At 31.5% G+C, this 18822-nt stretch overlaps 1 protein-coding gene across 6 annotated transcripts in view; it reads left to right on the forward strand.

Moving 5' to 3' along the window:
• gol (ring finger protein goliath) overlaps positions 1–18822 on the forward strand; it is a 67949-nt gene that overhangs the window by 16568 nt on the left and 32559 nt on the right. For all 6 annotated transcript variants that reach the window (XM_085195897.1, XM_085195898.1, XM_085195899.1 and 3 more), the window contains exon 2: positions 16861–17438. In XM_085195897.1, coding sequence (XP_085052023.1) covers positions 17238–17438 — 201 coding nt within the window. In that variant the 5' untranslated portion in view covers positions 16861–17237. The remainder of the gene's footprint in view (positions 1–16860; positions 17439–18822) is intronic.

Raw genomic sequence — 18822 nt, forward strand, 5'->3', positions numbered from 1 at the left:
GACGAGTAAAAATAACCTATATATATATTTCTTATGTAGTTAGTAATGCGTCTAATGGATATGTTTGCTTTAGACATATTCTCATGTATATTTCGTATTATATTGGAATAGTAATCATAGGATTTTTTGTAAATTCTATTTTATTTTTGTATTTTATTTGAATTCTAGACAATATACATATAATATATTGAGGCCAGTCGAGGCGCAGAGGGACGTGTTAATTTGTAAACGCAACGCGGCGTTGAGTGCCACCACAAAACGTCCAGAATCGTCCAGAATTCAGCGGAAAGTTTCTTAGCACTACATTTCCAAGTTCCCTCTGCGGAACCCTGCAATGTGCAAGATACAGCAACAGCGTGAAGCTATAATAAAATACTCAATTGTTACTTAACACGTCCTAACTACGCTATAAAATAGTATATTTTATTATATTTAACCATATTTCAGTGGCATAAATAACCACATATCTTCACAAAATAAAATAAAAAAGCTAATCTGCCAGACCTACTTCTGAGATGCTTTTAAAACAGTTCGTGACCTAAACCAGCATGGTAACGAAGTCACGTTCCTATCGTTGTTTATTTGCTTGACCTATGACCGTTGTAACACTATCCGCTTGATAGCAGTTGTAATAATATTTTCTACTAAACAATTATACATTATATGTAATTTCTCTCTCTCTCTCCTGTGCATTATTAGTCCCATTTGATGGTGGTGTCTGCTTTCCTCGTGTTTTCTCTCCTCTTTGCTCGACTAGACGCATCGTGAGCGGAAACGTTGCCGACGATCATGTCTCTCTTAATGCCCATCTCATCTTCGGTCTTCCTCTTCTTCTGGAGCCAGACGTGTTCAGGTTCATTGTGACATTTCCGATAAATTCGTGTGGTCTTTTCTTTACGTTTCCGTACCATCTGAGCCGCCTCTATTGTAGCTTGTCGGGTAAGTCGCGTACTCTGAGGCTACCGCGAAAATACTCGTTGCGTATCTCATCGCGTCTCGTAACTCTTTCATCCCCCCTCGTTACATCTTCATTTAGGGTACCTGGACATTATGGACAAAGCTTTGTGTCATAACCCATGTTTACATACATTATAAGCCATCATGATTGCTAAATTGAAAGTCTTAATTAATTAATTTACTTATGTAAATTGTTATACGCAATTTGTTTACCTTCCGGTCAATCAATGTTTACCTAAGTCAATAAAAATATTGCTCAATACAATTACATACAGTGTATGGTATTACTTAATTATTTTTCCTTCCTTCTTGCATGTAATTTTCTCATTATCACAATAGAGTTGATAAATTATTTTATTATGAAAAAATATAAAAATAGGTTAATATTAATATTTTTCAATAATAATTCATACAAACGCCTGTCATCGTAAATTACAACACAGAATTACAAGTTGTTAATGATCGTCGAGTAACTTCTAATCTATTCTGAGTCATACTGCACACAAACTTTGTAAAGTTATACATATGCTTATCATATATATGGACCGTTTATTTTGAGAGTGGTGTAAGTCCATTTTCTTTTGTTTCGAGAAAATTAAAGGTTAGTATGTCGATGATTATGCAATTTCATATATCGACCGATTTTCAGTTGTTCAAAAAATGGGGTTTTTTTGAGAAATTAAACACGGACTAGTTATATATAAAAACATTACATTAAATTAAACATGAATTACGTGATATCTCATTTTTCTCAAAAATGGACTTACACCACTTTCAAAATAAACGGTCCATATATTAAATATTTTATAATTATATATAGGTACCTAGTGTTTTTCGCTGTAAACATCTATATATTAATCTTAATAAAATAAAGCTAAAAAGACCACTCGTGGCGCAGGAGCTCTAGCGTGTGACTGTGAAGGCAACAGGTCGTAGGTTTAATTGCCGACTCGAAGAAATGGAATAAATAATATTTCCATATCTTCATTCTGGTATAGATGGAAAGCACGGTGTTGAGTTTCGCCACTTACGACACGATGCCGCAAGAATTTGGCGGAAAATGGGGAATGGAAGTCTGCTTATCCTGCTTTACACGGGACGCAAAAAAATTTCTTAGTATTCAACGAATTTATTCATAATAATTTTACTAATATATTATTTCTACTGTTTTGACACATGCCCTTGCGAATATTCCTTTTGCGATGCAGTTCAACGGACAACATGTCATACACTTCCTTATCGTCAAGGCCCTTCCTGGGTAAATGTTTACGTAAACATTATATTTTACCATTGTGAAGATAAAGGGTCGATGACTATAGACTTATAAGCGGGGAATCGTTATTTTATACAATAATAATATATATTATATACCTACGTTCTTTATTGCTTAACATAATTAAGCATTTACTCGTATATTTTTAAATACTATTTTTCGGGAGAAAAAATGTTAAGATCGTTTAAAATATTGTTTTTCGTGCCCTGGAATCTTCTCCTAACATTCACTAACCTACATAATTTTTATTAAGTTAAGTTTGAAATTCAGAAGTTAAAATCAATTCCAAGTTGAAATGTAGAAAAATATAAAATTATTTATATTTTTACTAGTGGGCCCGGAAGCGGCTACGCCCGCGAAAATATAAGCCTAAATAATTAAAATAAGTTAAAAATTATAATAAGTGGAGATTTATTATTAGAAAAAATATCTGAGTAACCGAAATGAACAAACAAAAGAAGTAAAAGTAACTAAAGGAAATTCTTAATATTAGAAAAAGTACCTAAAGTATGCCGTGCGCGCGTACTATACATTTTTCTATATTAAATAATTATTAATTTTTGCGAACAATATTAAATAAAATCCCAAATTATTAAAATTACGATATTTTAAGTGTATAACATCGGTATAGATAACCGAACTGAGATAAATTAATTATAAGCAGCAAATAATTACATAAAAAATAATAGTAATTCGAAAATCTATAAAAATTTACAAAATCATCAAAGTCATCCGCCCGTTCGCGTCGGTCATACTCATATTATGCCGCCCGAAGGCTAGGTCATTTGGAATCAGTCACATCTTAATTATTTATTAGAATGTTATACAGTAAATTATAATTTCTATCTAGATGAAATGCTAAAAGTGACTATTATATTTATTTTCATAAGGATGAATATCAAATTATAGAAATCATCTAATTTTTGTTAATGTATACAAATCTATATCGGCGCGCACCATGTATGCATTAAGCAAACTCACTTTGGGTGACGTTTTCTTAAAAATAAGCAAGCAACAGCTTGCAAACTTTGCAAGCTGTTGCTTAGCAACGCGTAGCGACGATTGTTATTAACATGGCGGAATAAATTCCTTGTCAAATTAATTATTTTAATATATTGGTATATAACGAAAATATTACAAATATGAGAAAAAAAAAGTATCCTATGTTCATCCCGGGACCCTCAAGTATCTCTATATGAGTATTTTATCACAAATAAATTAGCGGTTTGGCCCTGATTGCGGAAAAGACAGACAGACAGACAGACAGACAGACAGACAGACAGACAGACAGACAGACAGACAGACAGACAGACAGACAGACAGACAGAGTTACTTTCGAATTTATAATATAGGTATGGATGACAACAAATAAATTATGAAAGACTTTTTCTGTATAATTTTGTTATTTACGTAGAGTATTATTACTGAAACGAAATTAATTCAATATGATAGCTTCGTTTGCTCTACAAACAAAAATTTACGTAAACGAATATTCAATGAACACAAATTAAGCGATAAGATTATTTTGTTTCATCGGTACCTCAGCTTAAATTGGTAATGTTCATGTTCAGGATGAATGTCTGATGAGTGTTCCAACCTTTTCATATATACCTTTTTATTAGGTATTGAATTATATAAAATGTTAGAAATTTTAATAAAATATCTTCACACAATTTGCTATACAGAAGCTAGCTACAAGTCGCTTTTTATTCCACACTGGAATAACTAATATGAAGACGCTCCATTCTCTTCTTTTGCTCCCGAATTAAAGGTTGAGAAATTAATATGATTAAACTGATCGGGCGATGCCTAAATTAAATGTTATATAGGAAAATTGCAAATTATTATTATTTCTAAATAAGTAGGTATATGATTACTTAACTTTAAAATATTATAAAGCACCTAGGTACCTACGACAAATGTGCTTATCGCCATTTTAACTATTAGCGATAGGAATATGTGTAACAATTCAAGTTATTTTTTGCATATCATCACAAAGTAAAAACCATTTACATTTCAATAACAAGACGGGGTCAGAGCCGTGGCCTGAAATAGTATGAATTAGTTACCCACCTTTCAGTGACTCACCGTGTTTGTTAATAATACACAAGTTATGTTAATTTAGGTATAAGTAATCGAATATTTATTACTTATTTGAATATTCGATGTGAACTTTCATTCTAAACAAAGGGAAAAGTGAAATTGTACCTATGTGTTTCTTGAAATACCTAATTACGAAACCTACCTAAGAAAAAACATAAATATTAAAATTTTTAATTTTAGTTTAAATTATTCCATTAAAGAGCAATATAAATTCTCATGTTAAGAGACTTTGCATAAAAACAATATAAATTCTCATAATGTGGGTGCGATGAAAAACGATTTATTTTTTATGTCTCCAGTATACTATGACAACGTGCGCTGTTGTGTTCCAGCTCTTTCTGCACAATATCTTGAAAGCAGCTGGAAAACGTGGATTTGATAAGGGTTATCTCTATCTAGTTGAACGAAGAAAGACCTACGAGTTTAAATAAAACGTAACTTGATTTTCCAATATTACTTGAACCTATTACTAAGTGCAGGTAGACCACGGCGTTTTGTTAAAACGACATCAATTAATTGATGTTTTTTTTTTTTCAAATATAAAAAAGGTTCCCTGGTTATCGACCTTCACAACACCATTGTTATTGGCTTGCAATCGGAAATGATTACATATATATGTAAATTTTTATAGCGTAGGTAGGTACTGTAAGACGCTTCCTTATAAAATATAATTATTTTTTTTAATATACTTATTTATATTAACACCATACACGGAACTTTTATGTGCCTACGTACTTTAGAATGGGAAAACATTCATATATGTATGTATGTCTTTAATTAACTTAGTTATATAGAACAAAGTTTATAGGGCAGTAATTGAAACAACCTTAATAAACTTAATAGTTGTTTAGTTAGGTTTATATGTACAATGGCAAATTGCTAACGGTAATTTTCTATTTTTTTTAGTTTCGCAGTGTATCCCATACACAGTAGCATAAGCAGATGGGACTTAGTGTTAAAACACTCCGTTCCCCATTTTCCGAATTCTGAAGGCATCGCGTGTTGAGTGACTCGAGTGAGAATCGTTCCTACAACCTGTCACACTTTGTGTCCTTATGCCACGGATACTTACTTACTTCTATATATAATATTTTAATAACTCCCGCTAAAACTTTAATATAAGGCTAATATCCCCATTTTGTAGTAAATCTGTGATAAATAAGTACATCAAAGGCTTTCTTCTCTATTATATGAAATAAAATGTAATATAATGTAAAACGGGCACAAAGGACAAAGAGTGACAGACATTGTTTGAAACTTTATCCTTAGCTTTCTCGCTACACGCTTTCTTTGAAAAACTTTGTAGGTACCTACTGGTAACTAAATACCGCTGATAATACAAGTAACTGACAATGCCTTTTAGTACTAGTGATGTAATATAAGGTTCTATATGTTCTAATTATATGACTTCTAATTCCACTATTTTTAATTAAATCGTTAGAAGGGTTCTGAAAATCGTCAGCGAATAGGATTTTTTTTTCAGTTTCATCCTGGAACTGAAACTGGCAGAGGGAACCTAGTGTTAAAACACGTTGTTCTCCTTGTTCTGCCGAATACTGGAAACGCGGAAAAATGAAAATATTAAATATTTCATTTTCCCGAGTGGGGATCGAACCCACAGCACACACATGGGCCCTGACTGTGCGCTAAGCAGGCTTCCTTAATCCATAACTATATTATAAATTCGAAAGTAACTCTGTCTGTCTGTCTGTGTTTTACGCAATCAGGGCTATAGAGATACTTGAGGATCTCGGGATGAACATAGGATACTTTTTTTACTCATATTTGTAATATTATCGATATATTTCAATATATTAAAATACTTATTAATTTGACATGCAATTTATTCCGCCATGTTTATAACAACCGCCGTTGCTAAGCAACGATTTGCAAAGTTTGCAGTTGGAAAACGTCACCCAAAATGAGCTTGCTTAATGCATCTCTCTATTGAAAACTGAAAAAAAATTCATAAATATATTTAATAAATATTCGTATAGTTCAAGCGGGCGTAGCCGCGTTCGGGTCCACTAGTTATTCTATAATTAACAAATATAAATCTTAGCCCTTGCCGCTAGACTAGAATTGTATTATTAAATAAAATAATACAACTATTAATCAACACATAGTTCAAATGCACAGATAATAAAATACCCTTATTATTTATTTATATAAGCCTATCCGTGCAGTAATTACCAAGCAACATAAGCTATACTTACTAATGTGCCATAAGTTATTCTTGTATCTAGCAACACTTGCAGCCACTTTAATATTTCAAAGGAAAGTGAATATTGTAATGTTGAGACTTGATCACGTTATTTAGTATTCATTTTGCATTATAATTAACATGGATGCTATTTTAATTTTAATTATTTTGCTACAAGAATAACAGAGTGATTAGTCACTTTAGATTTCTGTGGGTAACGATATTTCTAAGCGTAAATAAGGAGATATTGAATTTTCTATAATCTATACTTATGTCTATCTGCACATGAAAGATATGCAACAAAAAATGTTAGTGCTGGCATTTAATAACTAAGTGACATTAGGCCATATCACTACTCTCTCTCTACATTTCTTATGATATGAGGAAAAAATCATCATATATTTTTAAAACAAATATAAAAGCAATAAGTCAAATAAACTATATAAAATGTAGATATTTCAATACTACTGTATGAACTAAACCAAAGCAACGCCATGTAATTGCAGGTTCATTGTATCGGCAGAGTATTACGACACTATCCTTGAAAATATGCTTACTTCCTGTATTAAGAAACTAAAGCGATCATTTACTCACAATAGATGTTGACGCAAAAAAATGTTGATATGAAGACAACGGGATTGCTTAAGAATGTAATTTAAAATTGATTAAAGTCATCAGATAACAATGAAAGTACTTATTTACTTCATACAATCTATTCGTAATATTATAATCTATACTAATATTATAAAGCTGGAAAGTTAGTTTAATTTAAGACGTTAGTCTTAGAAATTCCTGATTAAGTCTTGGCGCAGGGGCACAAAATGGGGACTGTAAAAGCGACTGGATGTTGGTTCGATCCCCACTCGAGGAAATTAAATATTTATGTAAATTTTTATTTCCATTTCTTTACTGTGGTATCGAGACAAAGCGCGGCGTTGACTTACGCAATTTCTCCAGAATATGCGGAAAGTGGGCTTTGATTGGAGATACTGTACCTGCACACGGTCAGGTCTACATATGGTCTGAATTGCCTCCAATACTAAATATGTCATGTATCATACACACACTAATTTCAATTTGACAACGCGGACGAAGTCAAAGCTAAAAGCTTATACGTAATATCTATATGAAAAAAATAATTTTTATATGTTTATTTAATACTTGTATTATATACTACTAAAATATGATGAACGTGATGCCACACTTAAATACAAAGCTACCCACTCCTTACTAAAATTATCAGTATTTTAAGCACAGGAAATGATTACCGCTGGCTCCCATATCCGTCACCTGTTGCATTATTCTTTTGTACCTCCAGGTATATCCTTTCATTCAATAACTAATTTGTATTTTGTACTTAATCCTACACTCAACTTCTTTATTGTATACAGCGAGCTTTGAATACTGATTTAGTCAGCTACAATACGTGAATTTTATAGTACCTACCAACTAATAAAAAATATTATTTGATACAGATATAAAGTTACATTGTTATAGTTAATTAAAATCTTACAATCTGTCTCTTCTATTAAACAAATCACTTTTTAAGTGAAGCAAATAGTCATTTAAATATTTAATAATTATGGAGGTATGGCGTGTTGAGTGGCAAAACTCTACTCGATACCAGAGCGAAGAAAAGAAAATATTTAATATTACACTTCCTCGAGTTTGAAATTGAGGGTTCACCCTCAACCTGTCGCGTTACAGTCACCCCGTTTGTGCCCCTGCACTACATTGGCTCCTATTACATTGTCATATAATCCATACCTATATTATAAATTCGAAAGTAACTCTGTCTGTCTGTCTGTCTGTCTGTCTGTCTTTTACGCAATCAGGGCCAAACCGCTAATTTAATTGTGATAAAATACTCATATAGGGATACTTTAGGGTCTCGGGATGAACATAGGATACTTTTTTTTCTCATATTTGTAATATTTTCGATATATACTAATATATTAAAATATTTATTAATTTGACATGAAATTTATTCCGCCATGTTAATAACAACTGTCTACTGCTATGCGACCGTTGCTAAGCAACGACTTGCAAAGTTTGTTGTTAGAAAACGTCACCCAAAATGAGCTTCCTTAACGCATCTCTCTATTGAAAACTGCTAAATAATTTCATAAATATATTTAATAAATATTCGTATAGTTCAAGCGGGCGTAGCCGCGGTCGGGTCCACTAGTGTATAATATAAATTTATTTAATATTTATAATTATACTAGCGGACGCGCGCAGCTTCGCTTGCGTATTTAGGGGAAGAATTCTAGAAAACCATGAAACATGTGTTCAATGAAATACTTTTAAGAGTCTGAATTTCAAATTTTATAAGAATTGGTGTCGATTTAATTTTTTTTCCATACAAACTTTCAACCCCTTATTTGTACCATTAGAGGTAAAATTCTTGAAAACGTTGAAACACGTATTCAATTAAATACTTTTAAAAATCTAAATTTCAAATTTTATAAGAATTGGTGTCGATTTAATTTTTTTTTCATACAAACTTTCAACCCCTATATCACCCCTTTAGAGTTAAAATTTTTCTAAATCCCTTCTTAGTGGATGTCCAGATTACGAAAGTAAACATCTGTCCAAATTTCACGTTTCTACCATTAGCGGTTACGGCTGTGCGTGCGTCTTACCTCAGTCAGTGAGGACAAGTCCTTTTATATATATAGATTATTAGAGGTGAAACGTCAATGCTTGATAGATCACGTTTACTTTATAGACTTTATTATATAGAGTATATTATAAACAATTGAATATGATTGACCATCTGTCAGTTTATGGACATGGCATGTCAGTCAGCGTTGTGTGTGGTGGCATCTACTATAAAGATACAATTTAGACATTAGGTAATACTTAAACTGTCGCCTCGTACCTACCTTCTTCCCTGTCGTAACACTCTTGTCAGAGCGGTCGTGGTCATCACAATGAGATGTTACACGTCTTACAAGCCTGGTACACTTATGTAAGGGTCCCCCTACTGCAGCTTTAATTTGGTCGGTCCAACGCATGGGAGATCTTCCTCGCCCTCTAGTGCCTTCCACTCTGCCCTGCACGACTAGGCGGTCGATGGAGCCACTTCCCCTTCGGGAGTCCAAAGAACGTACCTACCTACTTATAGTCAAAATATTTTTAATTTTTCATTTTTTGTACCTATAGACGAACAACCTTCACACCTCGTTTATGTGCTATGAATGTCAAAATGACGCGTAAAATTTTACAAAACAAGAACAGCCAAAATGTTTGTAATGTATGCAATAATATGTTTTAGATTTAAATTTCATATTATTTTAGGTAACTAAGAAATGTTTCCGTTTCTTTTCAAATCGCTTTGAAATCTTTTCGAAAATCACTTAACTATAATTTATATTAATTACCTTGATTCTTTATTTAGATTGTCTTTTATTTACAATCCAAATAGGGATGTAAATAAATAACAATACTAAAATAGAAAATTCCAGATTACACAAACCTTGTTCATGCCATGCTAAATTACAGATTACACGAACTAAAACAAATAACTCCCTGGTTTTTAATTATCTGTCTTGTTATATAAGACGTCCCAATACATTTGAAAACTATATTTCTTTACATTTTTTACTGCAGTATGTATTGCATAAGTATATAGTTTTTCTGTTACGATTATTACGATTATTCTTTTGTAATGTCTTTCATTACGTCACTAACGTATGCAGATAACATACACCATTATTTTTATGAGTAAAAAATAGCGTTTTGCTAATCGTTTAGGTAATAGTGCTTTAGAAAGACGTAACAATTGTTATGTATATATTGATTCCTTGCCAATATATAAATAAAATCCTCATCTTAAGCTGCATTAGTTTTATTTCGATCGATCGACGCTGTTTTGGCTCAGCTCGTTATTTATCTGGTTAAACGCAGTAATTATGGGTTTAAATTATAATATTTATTTTAAATTATCGGAGTAGTATGACTAGATTTTCTTTATTCGACGTGGGAAGGTAAGGTTTGAATAGAGAAAATATAATATAAAAAATTAATAATTACCAAAAAGCACATATAAGGCAGCATGTAATTTTTACATTCTGGTTAAAGGACATAGAGTTCTGTCACTAAACACGCAATGTCTCTTATTTACCAAGCAGAGAATGGATGGTTTTGATACTAGGTTCTTGCCTATTCAGCTATATTACGCACAAAAAGTAAAGCTTTCTAAAATAACGCTACCAAGTTCATGACATTTGGTCTCTAATTATACCTATACATAAAGGTAAATAGAAAACAAAGAAGTAATAAATTGCTTGAATGCATGTGTTAATTACTTTGTTTTTATTGTAAAATTGATAATTGTTATCACCTCACGCTTATTGCAGTGGCCAATTAGATTTAATAGCTTTTATTGGTTTATTTTTGTAATTAAAACATAGTATAAGATGTTTACAGAAAATCAATAATAATTGAAATTGCATTTGGTATAAAGAACATGTCTAATTCAGATAGAAAATGTGTAAATCTATGTACCTATATATTTATAAATTTTTTTGGAGTAGTGTTGGGATTATGTGAGTACTGCATAGCTTGGTAATAGGTACATTTAACATGGAATCAAACTTGCTTAATTCCAATATACTTAAAATTTATATTTAACAAGAATTCCAAAAATCATATTTTAATCTTCTATTACTTGTATTAAGTCTCCCTGAAGTGTTTTTTTTTTAGTTTATATTCAATTTACAGATTTTACCCCCTTTACAGTTTTATTATATATATATATATATATATATATATATATATATATATCTTTTTTATTAACTTTTTTATCTGCTTAATTACCTACATAAGTAGCATCAGCTATTTAAAATTCATATAAACAATTCATCAATGAAAGCGAAGATGACATTGTTATTTTTTTATTAGACTTTTTTCCATCGGAAGTTGTTTTGTGATTGCAGACGACAAAAAGTCGTCAATTAAAAGAGACGCGCTCCATTTCATTGGCTGATTGGCGAAGGGAAAAAACCAGGAAGCGTCGTTCTGAGTCACTGATGGTGGAAATTATGGGAAAATTGATAATTTTATAATCCAAATTAAATTTACATAATATGTTTAAAAAGCGTTTTTAAATGAAATTAAACATAGTGTAAAGTGTGATTTTGAAATATTTTAACAAAAGTTTTGGCGTATTTAATGAAGTATATAGGTATATATTAAAATAATTACCTACTCGAGTTCTAATCTAATTCCACAAACGAAGTTGTTTAACTTGTTACATAGATTATAAAAAAAAACACTTTGTTCCATTTCCGCTTACGCACAACATAAATGAAGAAAACCATGAGAAGAAAAAATTGTGAACTGATACTCTAGATGCGAGGTTTAAAATAAAAAAACGGTTCTTAACTTAATTAACTTTTATCAGACATACATCATAAAGCTTAATCACGCGGCCATTTTGTTGACTGAAATGCCTATTCACTGTCAATGACATTAGTAAAGCTCCAAGTTCGTAACCTTCAGGTAATAAAGTTACCTTCGCCTGAAGTTCACGATACAGTCACGCGACGGGAGACGCCTAAAGACCCTCTTTCCACCCAGTGTTGTTACATACAAAAATAGTTTTATAAATTAGCGAGGTTATTTTATTTCCGTGTTGCCATTAAAATTGATAAGTCCAAGTTTACAACATCTTAAAACTGGTATTGCAAGTTTAAGAACTACGTAATTATATTGATAAACGAATATCACCTTCGAAAATGCATTTATTATACGCTTGACTACAGCTAGTGTATAAAATATATTTTTATTGTTTAATGTTAAGAATTGTATTTATAAAGTTTAAGGTTGTTTAAGGTTTAAGGTTCGATTACCATCCGATGAAAAGAAATATTTGATATTTCCTTAATTTTGATATATAAATATATGATATTTTGATATGCCTCCAGAATTAGACGTAGAGCGGAGTGTCTTCTTACTAGGCTCCCTTTCCCTAACTTACTATATGCGGGAAGCTGAAAACCAAATATTTGAGGCGCAGTGGCACGAATATGTGATTGTAAACGAGATAGATAGTGGTGGATTCTCATTTCTTCACTGTGGCAACAAAGCAAAGTGCGGTATTGAGTTCCGCCGCGCTCTCACTCAACACGCACTTACGCGTAGATATAATTAAGATATGCCACAAAATAAGTGTAAATGTTAAGAAAAAACGTGTTTGTGTATATCGATTGACAAGACGCTAACATCACTAGGAGCACGAGTATGAAAGAGCTGTTTCATTAAAGCCCACGAAGGACAGACCTTGCTCAGTCACGGCCGTGGAACAGCCTTCACTGAAGGAAATAAATATAAATTATTTCCTCCCTTTATATACGGTTATGTTTGATTGTGAAAGCATATACTTTGAGTCGATATTTACTTACTTAAATTAAATAAATTAAGTGATCTTTTAGTTATTAGTGACCAAATTTAGTGACACGTACAGCTCTTCGCTATATATCGCGTATAAGGTAGACTTAGTGGTCAGATATTCCGTTTCCGCATTTTCCACTGAATTCTTTCTTTGCTTTGTTTTCTAGAAAAACTTAAATATTTATTAATTTAACTTTATATGTCACTGTGTCATATAAGTCCTCAGAGTGGAGAGAATAGTGAAAATAATGTTTTTCCACTACCATCCACTTAAGTTCATAATATTTAACAAATTACATTAACAAATAATAATAGATATTTGATAAGAAATAATGTATATAATCTTTACGCCTCGAGTAATTAGAATTATCTAATAGATAAACTCGTTGTGGTTAACATGTGTCTATTTAATAGTTACTTGTTTTTAATAGTATGTATCTATACATTAGATCTAACTTCCATATTACTTTAATATTTATGTGATTGCAAAGACAAAAATTTGCATTTTTAATTTTAATTTCTCAAGATATTATAATAAAAGTTAAATATTTATCACAATAATGCCTTTTTATTATGTTTTTCTATAATAAACTTACATAAAGTTATGTAAATAAAAGTTTAAAAAACATTATCACATATAAACCATGTTATGAGGGCAACCAGCGGTATTTTATCTTATTTTACTTTATAAATCCCTTGCAAATAAGGAATGCAGATAAAGAAATAGATCATTATTTAGGATTCCACAATACTTGCTAAAATATGTTATTTACCGCCTTTTTTGACACTTATATTTATATAAAAAATTGTATGTCATATAATACATACAATTTTTTTATACGTTTTTTTAAACACTCGCCGTATCTCGCACTATGCTGGGTAGGCAGAGAGAAGCTGGGAACCTAGTGCTTACGCACTCCGTTCCCATTAAGCTACTTCTGTTCCCCATTTGAGTACACAAACAAATGTCATATAAATAAATATATAAATAATATATATTACACTGATACATCATGCTTACAACACCGGGAGTTAAAAAAAATCATTTTTTGATATATGTAAAAAAAACATTTCATAAAGAACCCTTTGTTTTTATTCATATCAAATATAAGTTGCTATCTTATCAATTATACAATCCTTACATATCGATGTTAGCGCGGAAGTGTGACGGCGACATTGCAAATGAATTAATTTTGTAATCACCACACCAGGAATTGGAACTAGTTCCGAGGGTATTATTTGGATGCTGATAATAAACAAAAATGGCTATATAATCACTAACTGTCATACTTACGTGTAGATAGTGACCGTGTTCTACTCGTTTAAGAACAGTGAGTATCGTTTAAATTTTCGTCAGCTTCACCCAGTATACCGTTCACAGCAGGGTAGGCAGAGGGAACCTAATCTTAAGACACTCTGTTCCCCAATTTCCGCTGAATTCTGGAGGCATTGCGTGTTGAGTGGCGGAGCTCAACGCAGCGCTTTGCCTCGACACCAGAGCGGAGAAATGGAAATATAAATAAATATCTATATATACTATTACTTTACATTGTCTATGAACTCTGTGTGAATCATATTGAATCATTATTTGCATTCTTTGATTGTAACTTTTGGATGTAGGTACTAGCAAAGATTATTTCGCTAATTTCACTTTGTAAGGCGAACACCTATTATTCATTATGAAGTCATGTTTTTCTGTTGTCATTATTTATCATTATCCAAGTTTTTAAGATAAATCAGTTTTAGTCATCAATTAGTTGACGTGCAATATTTTTTCTTTTCATTATTTATGTAGTTTTAGCTTTCATTAAATTAAATTTTCATTGAGTTTCGCATATTTAATTCGCAATAAACTGTATATTCCACATTTCCTATAATTTACGCAAAAAAGATATAAGCATATATTTATTTATATATTATTTTTGTAATAATTTTACAACGTGAAAATAATAGATTTGTATATGAGTAATATCAGCACGTTCTTACATGTATATGTAAGTTGTGCTTTATCGGAATGAATATCAAGTATCAACTGGCCATGTTAATTTGTTACGATAAGCAATGCTAATAAGTTAGCTGCACATATAACAATACAGGGGTTTTATTGATAATTTACAATAAAAGGTTTTGTATAATGTTAAGGTGCTATTCTCATATCTTTGATTACTTAAAATATATTTAATTTATTTTCTACATAACCATAAACATATATGTAATTACGTTAATTTTGTTCGTCGGTTATTTTATTAAGTTGGGGAACGGAAATGACTTAACGGGAACGGAGTCTAAACACTACGTTTCCAGGTTCCCTTTTCCTACCCTGCTACGTGTAGGCTACAGCGTATACAGATATGATCTTAAATTACGCTATTCATTTATTAAATAAATCGTGACATTCCGTCAATTGTAACGAGCTCGTGATGTTCAACATTTTTACAATTATGTTTAAGCAATATAGTTGCGACAGACTTACACACGCAACTGATATCTTTATATGTAACTATTATTATTTTGTAATACATATTATATATGTAATACATTAATCATAATTTATTACGCGTCTTATCAATCGTTATTTATTTCTACTGCTTCTTCAAGGACCCAATCGTTGTTTGGGAATCTTTTAAACTTAGTATAATTGTAGAGTTCTAGTTAATGTTTTTAAGTTAAATTGTCTATATGTTTTCAAATCAATTGATCGATCGAATATAATAAATATTTAATATTATATTTTCCATTTGTTTTAATAATATTTAATATATTAATATTTAGACATATAAAGAACATTGTACTTAAGTATTAAAAAAAATACATCTGCTTAATGTTTACTCGGTTACGCACATACAACACGGTCATAGCAAATATTTGTTCGTCAAATTCTACCTTTAACGGTTACATGGCAAAACAGTATAAAAAAAAAATTATTGAATAAGTTTTTCAAAACTTCTAACTGGTTTCAACAAGGCTGACTGTAGTATGCTATGTAGGCATAGAATCCATGATTACGTTTCCAACTAAATAGAAAATCCTTCGAATATGCAATTGAGTTCTTTCTTATCATTTCCTTGTAATAGAAACTTTATCATAATGTACGAATCACACTATTATTGAGAATTTTATACTAGCCCGGTCAACGATCTGGGGTCAACGACCTCTAGTTATTTAGGAATATATAAATATGTATATAAGTAATGACCTAGTTTCTTGATATTCGTATATATATTTGAGCGTGGAGGTTGTGTTTATTTTTAATATTTGATGTTATTCAAACGTGGAGTGTGTTTAAAGTGGCGAAGAAATAAAAAATAAACATAAAAAACGACATTCGAGGGTCATACATAATTTTCATTTCAACACTCCGGTGAGACAAAATTCTGCGTTAAGCTCCGCGACGTAACATCTCTCATCGATTTTCAATTACGAATTAATGATCATGAAAATTTTATGTCCATATTTACTTTTTATATATATTTTTATCCAGAGGATCCATTGTACCGTAATGTTAAATTTCAATGTATGTTTATTCATACCTAATATATTACTTAGCTTAGAAGTAGGGTACCAGAATATTTATGAGAAAATTGAGTCACATTATTTGTCATTGTACTAAAATTTCTTCGAAATTCTCTAAAATGAGGAAAAAAGTAATAATTTTATATTTATTAACAATTATTGTCAACTCTAGCTGTTGCACCATGAATGATGCAATTAGCAAAATTCTACTTAATATATTTAAGATTAGACATAAGTAGGAAGCGGAGTGTCTTAACACTAGGCTCATTCTACCTACCCTGACGCATACGACATACAACGTAAAGCTGTACAAGTTAGCAATTAGATATAATGTTTTTATCGCTTTAAAACAAAGCAGTTTCGATAAAAATTCTATGACGCACATAATAATTGACGTTATTCATTGTTTCAGTTGCCGGCAGCAGCAAAGTTCCTGGCGGGGTATGGAGCAGCGGTCGACTTCTCAGATGATCTGATATCCTCGTAGACCACCAGCAGTGGACCACCAGCGGGAGGCTGCGTTATAATGTTATGACGACAACCCTCGCTTGAACAGAACAGACTGGAGTCATCAAAATAATATTTTTCTTGCAAGCCAGTATTGTTCCAATCGCTAGTGATAACGATAGTGTCGCGTTCTTAACTAAATCCGTTACGTGTGTTTTCGTTAGCCGATAGCGATATCACACAGTGTGAGATCGCGGTAGAGCCACGACGTGTAGCTGCCACTACGTGAAGTGTTATATATATATTAATTGCCGATATATTGGATGTGTGTTTATAACAAAAATGCGCCCAGATCTTTGGTCTCGTGTGGCGACGATCGGATTGGTGGTCAGCATTGTCGGGTGTCACGCTCCCAGCAGTGACCTGGAGTCCGTGCGCTACGGACCCTCTGAGGACAGGTTCGGAGGCGACACCTACACCGTCGCCAATATTAATATAACGTATGAGGACGAACATGGGGAGCTGTATACTGAGACTTCTGAGGTAAGACCTTAAATCGTGTATTATATCTTATTCTAAATTTAATTCTTATTGCTCTATAGTATATAGAATAGTGTATATAGAAGTCATATGTATCCTACAAATTACTGAACACCGATTTGAAATAATATGGTAATTCATATATGATATATAAAAACAAGTATATATATGTTGAACTGAGAGGGTATTATTGGTGATATTCTTTTAATTATTTATCTAGAAAGACCGTGTTCTCAAAAAAAAAACTATATTATCTATTTAGTTCAATTAATTGGTCTTTAAATAAAATTTTGATAAAATCGCCTTGAACGCTTATCACATCCTGTTTTACAGTCACATTGTTCACTACGTCATTTGGGACCATAAGCATGACTAAGAACCTGAAATTTCTCCTCCAATATACATATATAATGTTTATGAATAAATTAAAATAAATTATTTAAAATTTCGGAAGTAGTTATATTGCCTCAATTGATTACATTTAAATGACTGTATAATGTTTACATTTGTGCATATCACATTTATACCTACTTATACTTAGTCCCACAGTCCATATTATAAGACTTGGCTGTAAATCAATAAGTGATTAGAAAAACATACATATCGATTACCTTTTTAAAAATATGTATCCCACGTCTAGTCGTGTAGTTCACTTTATACAAAAAGAGTGCACACCCCCGCAAATTAAGTTTTTTTTAACATTCTTACTACCCAATCCCCCACTGTATTGATTCAAATTCAAGTTTTTCAACTTTTATAAATGGTACTTCCCGTTGATTGGCAAGTCCAACTCGCAATTGACTGGGTTTTTATAATTATATATAATTATGCTTAAAATAGACTTAAGCCTATTATTTAACTTCATGAGAAAATCCAATAAAAAAATCTATGGTTTTCAATAATCCCAACAAACAGGCTTTCCCACGTACGTAAAACACTCGTACAAAAGTCTTATAACATAATCACTTAATTAATGGTAATTTGTTTGTGTCGTTTACGATTTTAATTAAATGAAAATTAAACGTTGGTTCTACTCAAACGCGGCTTCGCCCGCTTAAACTTATTTTTATATTATAGCCAAACATTTCTTCAACATTTCTTATAAATATTTTTTTAATAAAAAGTATCCTGTCCTTTCTTTAATACTTCTAAGAATATGTGTACAAAGTTCCATGATAATCGGTTGAGTAGTTTTGGCGTGTTTAATATATTTTTTTAGTGTATTGCTATTATAAATGAAATTTTGAGTCTTATTTAATATATTCTATTAGATAGGTATTACAAAAGATTTCTTTTTGGCGTCAAAGTTAAAAGAAATGATACCTCGCTACAGCCTCTGGCTATGCGGCGAACGGTTTAAAAGCGAAAGCTTTCTGGAACAGAAGCA

The sequence above is a fragment of the Heliconius melpomene genome, chromosome 13, assembly GCF_056956725.1.
Source record: "Heliconius melpomene rosina isolate 202511_hmr_F chromosome 13, ASM5695672v1, whole genome shotgun sequence".
In the NCBI taxonomy this organism is placed as follows: Eukaryota; Metazoa; Arthropoda; class Insecta; order Lepidoptera; family Nymphalidae; genus Heliconius; species Heliconius melpomene.